The sequence below is a fragment of the Trypanosoma cruzi genome, genomic scaffold, assembly GCF_000209065.1.
Source record: "Trypanosoma cruzi strain CL Brener 1047053517003 genomic scaffold, whole genome shotgun sequence".
Taxonomy (NCBI): domain Eukaryota; phylum Euglenozoa; class Kinetoplastea; order Trypanosomatida; family Trypanosomatidae; genus Trypanosoma; species Trypanosoma cruzi.
In genome coordinates this window covers 28,028-36,588 of record NW_001849470.1, presented here as the reverse complement: position 1 = coordinate 36,588, position 8,561 = coordinate 28,028, and the positions used below count along the sequence as shown (strand labels likewise).

The window sequence follows — 8,561 nt, the reverse complement described above, 5'->3', positions numbered from 1 at the left end:
GTCATATATCTCAGTCCGCTTTTATCTTTTTGAAGGGAGAGGAGTGGTAAGTGTGCATCTGTGATTCATTAGAAGAGACCCATCTGCTTTGTGTCACCTGTTCCCTCCCCGCTCTCTTTTTATTTTTTGAAGTGGCGTGCAGAAGAAGGTACCGCTATCGCACTTTGTAGCTTTCATCTCACTTTTTTTTACCATTTGCTTTCTCATTTGTTGTTTTCTCTTCTTTTTTTTTTTTTTTTTTTTGTTGGGGATGCTGCTGGGGTGTTTCTAGTGTTGCTAGGAAGTAGAAAACACACACGAAGAAAAGAAAAAAGGGAGGGCAAATGTTGGATGAGAGGCCCACGAAAACACTCCGGACGGAGTCTGGCGCAAAGAAAGTCAGCAGCAAAGAGTTTTTGAAGACAACTGTGTCGGAGGGTCCTTTCAGCGTACTTGACAGCGCAATGCGAAACGGGACCCGTGTTTTTATTCAATCGCGCTTTAATAAATCCCTTGTCGCCACTGTTGTCGCATTCGACAAGCATTTCAACCTCGTTCTCCGCGATGTGGTTGAGCTGGCAATGGTCAATAAAGAGCAGAAGGAGCGATCCATACGCAACATGTTTCTGCGCGGGGGGTCGGTGGTGTTTATTGTGAAACTGCCTCACAACGCGGCGTAGAGGCATGTGTGTGGGTTCCACACAGACAGCCCCGAGCAATTGCACGGATGCCACTGCATTCTATAAAGAAAAAGGAAAAAGAGTGGAGGATGGGGGAAGGCACACGCATTTCTTTACCGGCTTTCCCTCCCTCCCCTTCCCCTTTGATAGGATTTTGTTATGATATTCGTATTTGCCTTTTTTTTTATTCCTTTTTTTTTTATTTGATTATTTTTTTCCTTTTGATTGACGTGTTTTCTATTTTTTTTTCCTTGTTATATATATATATATATATATATATATATATATGTTTTATCTCCTCCTGTGTGTTTGTCGTTTGTTTGGCAGTGATAGACCCATTCAAGTAGCCACAGTTCAATGCGCATCTTTTTCCAATTTGTGGCGTTGGCGCTGATGCCCGTATGAAATGGGCACTGCCACCGATGCCCGGGATTGTGCCTACACTTCCGATGGCCACAAGGACGAAGGTGTGAGGGACATGACGTTTGTGGGACGCCTTCAATTCAGTCGAGACGCGGTTCTCTCTCTTAAAGAGAGAAAAAAAAAATATACATATATCTATACGTACATAAATGTGAGATAAAGAGGAGCCGCGAACACGTAGGGGAAATGTGGCGGAGGAATTTCATATGTTTGGATTGGTGCATCTTTCATGGTGAATGCCGTCCTGTTTTTGATGTCACCTTTTATTTTTATTTTTTATTTTTGTTGGACGTTTTTTTTTTCTTTCTCTTTCTCTTTCTGCTTCATTTTAACGCCCCAAGAAAACGTTGTTTGGCTTTTACGCCGTGGCAACTTACTTTTCTCATCCCATGATTTTCGTGTGCCAAACGTGTGGCAGTGCAATCACAGGCGCCTGGCGCCACGATTGCGAGACGCAGACGTTCACCTGCCACGGAGAGTTGTGTAAGCGCCGCTACAAACTAAATAATGGATTGCCGCAGAGTTATCAGCAGCAGAAGCAGCAGCAGTGCGTTATGCCAATTGTCGTCATGCCGCCTCAGACACCCCGCGACAGTTCCTACGCGGGGCGATTTGTCGCCGCACAGGGGTTACGAGCTCGTTCTAGACTAATGGGCGACGACAAGGACTTTTATTTACCCCCGCCGCTGTCACGTATGTTTCCAACAATGCAGAAGCAACCGACACACAACCCCAATGAAAAGGCACCGGGAAACAATGAGGAGAGTCCGGCAGTGCAGAAGGAACCGTTGACTTTTATTAAACTGCCTCAAACCCGTGAATCCTTACCTACTTTGAACATGGAAACCTCCAAAGAAGGAAATACCGGGAATATAAGAACAATCCACCGCATCCAGTTTGAAGGTGATGACTGGGATGCTGTGTTGCCATGCCGCAAGAATGAACTCTACATGGCTTTGCAACTGGACATATGCAACTCACTGCCCTTCTCGTCATCGTTTAGCGTTCAAATCATGCGCACGGGGGGCGGTTTTTTTGCCTATATCACCATAACACGCTCAGCTGAGGTCAGCGACGACGAAGTATGTCGGCACCTCAGTGAATATCACTTTCCAGAAACTCGACGGATATACCAATCTGCGCAACTGCAACTTAGTGCACAATTTCTTACTCAGAATTCCGGCGAATACATTCAATGCCCTAATACACCATCGGTTTTTGCTCCTTCAGAAAGTTTGAGGCATGGGCTATGGGGCGGCAAAGCCATCAGGATTAATGGAGAACCCTATCAATGCTCACGAGTTCCACAAACCTCTGTTAAAAATACGACTGCAACGTTAAAAGTGGATGATTCATACCTTCTCGATCCATCTTCGTTACAAAAAAATGAACTCATCATCGATAATAAAAGTAATAAGCGATCCACTGAAGTGGAAAAAGAAGAATTGGCAGGAATAGCAAACAACAGTCAAAAAACATCATGCAATTCAGAAAAAGAAGAGGAGAGTCGCCAAAATGATTTAGCAAAGTTGATACCAGCCGAAAAAAATTACTATTCAAGCATTAACAACCTCTCGACAGGAGAAAAAATAAACAACACTTCAGTTCTCATGTACCCAGAAATTGAGGGGGGCCGCAGCATGGAGTCGTTGCCCCAGAGTGTTACTGTGGTTCCTCGTGGTGAACGTCCCATGAGCAGTAAGTCGTTTGGTGTCTCCTTGGTGCACGAGAACGAGATGGAGGGAGGCCGCAGCATGGAGTCGTTGCCCCAGAGTGTTACTGTGGTTCCTCGTGGTGAACGTCCCATGAGCAGGAAGTCGTTTGGTGTCTCCTTGGTGCACGAGACCGAGATGGAGGGAGGTCGCAGCATGGAGTCGTTGCCCCAGAGTGTTACTGTGGTTCCTCGTGGTGAACGTCCCATGAGCAGTAAGTCGTTTGGTGTCTCCTTGGTGCACGAGAACGAGATGGAGGGAGGCCGCAGCATGGACTCGTTGCCCCAGAGTGTTACTGTGGTTCCTCGTGGTGAACGTCCCATGAGCAGTAAGTCGTTTGGTGTCTCCTTGGTGCACGAGAACGAGATGGAGGGAGGCCGCAGCATGGAGTCGTTGCCCCAGAGTGTTACTGTGGTTCCTCGTGGTGAACGTCCCATGAGCAGTAAGTCGTTTGGTGTCTCCTTGGTGCACGAGAACGAGATGGAGGGAGGTCGCAGCATGGACTCGTTGCCCCAGAGTGTTACTGTGGTTCCTCGTGGTGAACGTCCCATGAGCAGTAAGTCGTTTGGTGTCTCCTTGGTGCACGAGAACGAGATGGATGATTGGTGTTTGCCTCCGCGTGGGCAGAAGTGGCGCAGTTTGTTAGATAAGGATGTTTCTCTGCGAATGGTTGAGATGAATGGGTGGTGTTTGCCTCCTCGTCGATTTTTTGTCTTGGAGGATCGTGATTCTAATCATGTTTGTTTGTCCGAGGAGGTTTTTGTGTGTGATAATGGTTTATCTAGCTTGAGTAAGCCTTCTGTGATGCCTTGTGGTGATTCAATGGCGCCATGTGCGGTGTCTGTTGGCAAATCGGAGGTTTTTGAGTCTTCGATGACGATGGACCGGGTTTCTTTTGAGGGTGGAGGGGATGCACGTTCTCCTGTTTTTCATGGTATGCATTGTGAGGCGGCGACTTCTCCGTTGTTTTCTGGTGCTTGTAACCCTGAGGAGCGGTGGCTAGATGTACTGCCAGCGAGATCGATCGACAAAAACCCTTGGAAGTTTTCACAATATACGGCGCGAGGCAGGTCGAATGTGTCTGCGCAGAAAATTCTTCCGGTAGCGGAGGCCGTTGGTTTGCTGAAGGGATCGTCAAATGTGTTGTTGGAAGAATCGGAGGAGGCGCTGATGCTAAGTGTAGGGGAGACGGATGGACATTTACTGTCGGATGGCGACGTGTCATCGAGACATTTGGAGCTTACGGAAACAAAGGATGTGGCGCCTGCACAGGGGGGCAATGGGCTTCTTGGAGCATTGAAGGATCAACATGTGACAGTGGAGGGGAATAAATTAGAGGGACGGACTCTGCCCACCGGGGCTGAGAACTATGAAGTGGCGCCATTAAAAAAGAATGTTGTTCCGTGGGATACGCAGGAGAGCTCTTGTGCCTTCGAGGTGTATGAACTGAGTGCTTCCAACTCTTCGGAGTCTTCATGTGTTGAAATTTGGTTGGAAAGAGAGGGTCCGAGGGCGTTTTCGAGGTTGTTGCAACATCTTGAAGAGGCAGAGAGAGTGATTCGTAAACCAGTAGAATTGCTAAGAAGGTTGAGGGATAATGAGGATGGTGGCTATTGTTATCAGGCTTAGGAGTATACGTTAGCTTTCCTCTTGCGGAGAGGCAAATTTCTTTTTTTTGCTTGCCCTTTCTTTTTTTTTTTTTTGTGTGTGTGTGTGTCTTGGTGCATATTCTGGAGCGGTGGAATTTAAGCAAACAAAATTTTTTTTTTTTTGGTGCATTATTTTGCGTATGTGTGGCAACTGGAAGAAAATTTAAGTTTTTTTTTTTATTGTCTTGCATTGGCGCCATTAGGAGTTGCTGGAGGCGTTGAGGAAAAAATAAATAAATATATATTTTCTTCTTTTTTTTCCTTTAGTTTATACGTACTGATTTTCTTTTTTTTTTTTATTATTATTTGTGCGTGCGGAGGAGGAGGAGGAGGAGACGATTGTGAGGGGCGGAAGAGGACTCTTCTTGACACAAATGTGCAAAAACAGCGATGATGTATACACGCGTAGTTTTTTTTTTTTCCTTTTTTTTCTTTTGGTTAAATTTTGTCCGCTTTTTTGTTGTTGTTGATTTTTTATTCGTGTGGTAGGGAGTCATTGAGATGTGGTTTTGGTACCGCGTCACCTCCCCCGTTGTGTGTGATTTTTGCTTCTTGCCCGCAATGCTTCCTTCATTACGTTTGCTTCTTTTTTTTTTTTTTTTTACAGTTTCACTTTGCACCTTTTTCCCCCTGCACTTCAGTTGTGTGGGGGGCAAAAACTTGTTTTATTTATCATATATTGCGCGTATGTGGAGACCCACACGATGGCTAAGTTTGCGTCTCACACCGGATCCTTCGTTAGTTGTCCTTCCAGCTGGCGTGAGGCGCGTTGAAGTGTACCGCAACGCAGTGAGCAGCCGGGAGGAGAGTATTATCTGGGACGAGCTCAGCCTTGTGCTTGAGCGGGAGGGGCAGAAGGCGCTGTCGGAGCGCTCGACCCCGCAGAGCAAGATCGTGAAACATACATATCTTGAGATGCACGGGGATCAACGGTTTACGGAAGTAAAGAGCTGGCAAAGAAAGGAATTGCGGCGGCTTCCGGGGCTTGTTTGGTCGCCAACCCTAATGGCGTGCATGCGGGATGTTGCTCCGGCTCTGCTGGGCTCTGTGCCGGACACCGCGCGAGTGGTTGAGCACAATATGCCTGGTTATGAGATGCACATTGAACATCCCACAGTGGGTTGCTGCTTCCTTTACCTCTCTCTTTTGTCGGACACAGTGCTGTCGTTTGATGATGAGCCGACGGGGCGCCGTGGGCAGGTCTTTTTGCCACAGCGATCATTGATGCGCTGCTCTGGTGAGGCCAGGTGGGGGTGGCGATTTGGCGAACAACCCAACGACACGCACACATTTATTAGCGACGCTGGTGTTCGGCGTGTGGTGGAGACAGACATGCGACTTAGCGTGCAGTTGTGGAGGTTCACGCCACAGTTGCTGGATGCGAGGGTTCTTCAGGACCGTGTGGAGGCGTCAATCCGTCGCCTTGAAGAGAGAGAGAAGAATGGATCTGACGTGAGGCATACGGAGGAGCCGTGTGAGTCTCCCAAAAGTGATTTTTCTGCGGCATCTGTTGGGCAAAACACGGGTGGGGGCCCTCTTGGCGGGGATTACGCGGCAAACACGTCTCCCCATCCGGGAGGCGGCACGAAGATTACAATGGGTACGATTGAAAAAGACTACGACAAGTACAAGCAGAAATTTCAGAATGTTCATGGGGTATTACAAGAGATGAAGGCGTTGCAGGACGCTGGGCAGCCCATCAATGACATGTGGTTGAAACGAAAGATTTTGGATGGCCAGGGAAACGCCGAGCAGGACACAAGTGATGGCTTTGATGCGGAGGATGTGGAAGGTACATGGGATCGAGTGGATGCACGAGCACGCTTTTACAAGGCACGGCTGAAGAGCATGGACTACGACGGTAGTGCAAGCCTTAACAATACGATGCCAGACATAACGGAGGATGCACCGCTTGATATGAAGAAAACGATACGAAAGATTGCACCGCTCGTGAAGGATGGAGAAAAGATTGTCGCAAGTTTTCCTGGTTTACAGTGAGTAGTGAGTAAGAGATTGAGAAGGACAGGGACAAGGAATGAAGGAAGGAAAGAAGGAAGATAAGAGGAGTATCATGTTATATATGTATATAGCCTTAATTTGGCGTTTGCCGTTGGCAAGATTGGGTGTGTGATGTAAAGACTCTGTTCTGCGCCGTACTTTTTTTAATTTATTTATTTTTAGACCGTGCTTTTTGTGGATGAGAAGGCGGACTGACCGGCGGAGGTTTGGCGCTGTGGCGACTTTTGTCCCCCTTCTGGTGTTTGTGGTGGTGGCTCTATCGGTTTGCCAGGATGCCCTGCGGAGTGTGAAGCATTCATTCAGTGAGGTGGATTTTGAGGGGGAGCAGCAGCTGCGGCAGGAGACGAGGAAGGAAGAGCGGTCTCCGTTAGGGGCCACTTTTACTTCAAAGGTCCAGAGTATATTAAATGGTAGTCGTCTGGTAGGAGACGGGCTGGACGTGCATATGTTTGTTCTCTGGCAGCATGCGTACCCCCAGTGGCGGGCGATCTTACAAGACATTTGTAAGAGTTTTGTCGTACTTGAGCTGGCGGAGTTTGACTGGGGCGATACACGGATGGGGCTTCAGAGGTTCTTGTCTAACCTCTGGGTACTGTATAATGGCAAAGGCGGCTGGGAGAGGGAGGGAATGGCGAAGAAGGTACAACAATGCGGATATGGAAGATTTATTGCTATTGCTGTTGCGGATATGAATCCTCAGTACGCGAGGAAACACACGGCTCATGGCGTTGATATTGTCAATGTGATGGCGCATAAAAAGAAAGTGCTCTACAGAAAGTGGTCGGGAGGCGGATTTAAGGTGCATGGAACATTTTCCACACATGAGGCCAACCATGACATTCGCGTCCTGCTCCACACCACCATTGAGGGCCTCCTATTGCGCGCGATGGAGACCCAGGCCTACGCCAGAGACATCGTGTCGGCGTACTTGGACGATCCTGCTCCCTTCTATACGACGCGGGAGGTGTATGGGGCTACAAACCTGGACAATAATGGTAGCAATGGTAAAGCGGATGACAACGCTACACGCTACCACCAGCAAGGCTGGCACTGTGATGCATTTTTTTTCGCATTGGGGTCCTTGATGCAAGTGGCGGTAGTGGACGGAAGAACAGGAGTCCTGCTTTGGTCGCAACGCAGCTCCCTTCCTGGGACGCCGTTAGCGGTACATGTAGTGACAAAAACTGAGTGTGCCGCGTGGCCCGATAAGTTAGAGCTTCGCATTCTCTTGTCGGAAATGTGGGGCGCTGTGGCGCTTCTGCGTGCGTCACCGGTCAATGCAGTGGGGGTGACGTTGAGCAGTGAGTTCACAGTCGAACTGGAGGGATCTACTCGAGTGTTACTTCTAACGCCCTTTAAATGATTTTGCTGTCTCCCTTCTGGGAATTGTGGCGCCTTCCTGAATTTGTACGTGTATGTGTATTTAATTTGTTGCCGAAACCGCTTTTATTGTTATTATTAATTTTGCTGCTGCTGGTAATTATGCTTGTGGGACGCAATAGCTTTGGCGATGGCGCTTTTATTTGGGTACATGTATGTTTTTTCTGCCGATTTTTTTTTTTTTTTTGGCAGTTGTAATCGAAATAAGTTGCCACGTTTTTGCAGGATGAGCTGGTGCACGGCGGGGGAGGTGGTGGAATTGATTAGTGTCAGCAGGCTGCGTCATGACGTTCCAGAGGTTGAACGTAAAGCGGCAGATTTGCGTTTAATTGAACTTTACACATCGGCAGTGAATATTGGGGACGTTTTGACGGAAGTAGTAGTTGCGTCCAATGCAGTTTCTTGGAATTTGCGGCTGGCGGCTGCCTTGACGCTGGAGTCTTTTGTGAGCGAGCGGACATGGTGCGAGGGCGCGAGCTTCAGCGACAAGGAACGTGTTCTTAATGAGATTTTGGCGTATTTGCGGAGCGCCTCTTTTGCTGCGTCAGCTGCGGAGGAGCAACTGCATGTCTTGCTGTGCTCCTGCCTCGGCCGTATTGCCGGTCTTGAATATCCCGCTGCGCGTTGGGATGAATTCATGGACGAGTGCGTTTCAGCCATTGTGTCAGGGGATGCGGCACGGCAACAGACGGGGCGTGTGTTGGTGCAACAGACAATTA

At 48.2% G+C, this 8,561-nt stretch overlaps 5 protein-coding genes across 5 annotated transcripts, besides 13 other annotated features; all 5 read left to right on the top strand.

Moving 5' to 3' along the window:
* Nucleotides 1–2,875: a sequence feature (heterozygous, non-Esmeraldo-like haplotype).
* Nucleotides 214–243: a microsatellite.
* Nucleotides 324–659, top strand: Tc00.1047053508667.49 (small nuclear ribonucleoprotein SmD2, putative; the record flags this gene model as incomplete). The annotated part of the gene is made up of 1 exon (XM_800526.1): nucleotides 324–659. One exon carries the CDS (start codon nucleotides 324–326, stop codon nucleotides 657–659), a length of 336 nt encoding a protein of 111 aa, XP_805619.1.
* Nucleotides 837–912: a sequence feature (A-rich).
* Nucleotides 915–947: a microsatellite.
* Nucleotides 1,344–1,412: a sequence feature (A-rich).
* On the top strand, nucleotides 1,472–4,423 carry Tc00.1047053508667.40 (hypothetical protein, conserved; the record flags this gene model as incomplete). The annotated part of the gene is made up of 1 exon (XM_800524.1): nucleotides 1,472–4,423. The coding sequence occupies one exon, from the start codon at nucleotides 1,472–1,474 to the stop codon at nucleotides 4,421–4,423; it is 2,952 nt and encodes a 983-aa protein (XP_805617.1).
* Nucleotides 2,876–3,030: a sequence feature (areas merged during assembly that could not be assigned to a particular haplotype. This can correspond to areas where the two haplotypes were merged or to regions with more than two copies in the genome that were merged during assembly.).
* Nucleotides 3,031–8,561: a sequence feature (heterozygous, non-Esmeraldo-like haplotype).
* Nucleotides 4,460–4,497: a sequence feature (A-rich).
* Nucleotides 4,668–4,691: a sequence feature (AT_rich).
* Nucleotides 4,730–4,751: a sequence feature (AT_rich).
* Nucleotides 4,853–4,879: a microsatellite.
* Nucleotides 5,131–6,441, top strand: Tc00.1047053508667.30 (hypothetical protein, conserved; the record flags this gene model as incomplete). The annotated part of the gene is made up of 1 exon (XM_800523.1): nucleotides 5,131–6,441. The coding sequence occupies one exon, from the start codon at nucleotides 5,131–5,133 to the stop codon at nucleotides 6,439–6,441; it is 1,311 nt and encodes a 436-aa protein (XP_805616.1).
* Nucleotides 6,474–6,500: a microsatellite.
* Nucleotides 6,601–6,623: a sequence feature (AT_rich).
* Nucleotides 6,641–7,825, top strand: Tc00.1047053508667.20 (uncharacterized protein; the record flags this gene model as incomplete). Its single annotated transcript, XM_800522.1, has 1 exon — nucleotides 6,641–7,825. One exon carries the CDS (start codon nucleotides 6,641–6,643, stop codon nucleotides 7,823–7,825), a length of 1,185 nt encoding a protein of 394 aa, XP_805615.1.
* Tc00.1047053508667.9 (hypothetical protein, conserved) lies at nucleotides 7,973–8,561 on the top strand (the record flags this gene model as incomplete). The annotated part of the gene is made up of 1 exon (XM_800525.1): nucleotides 7,973–8,561. A coding segment is annotated over one exon (589 nt), but the record flags the coding sequence as incomplete, so codon positions are not given.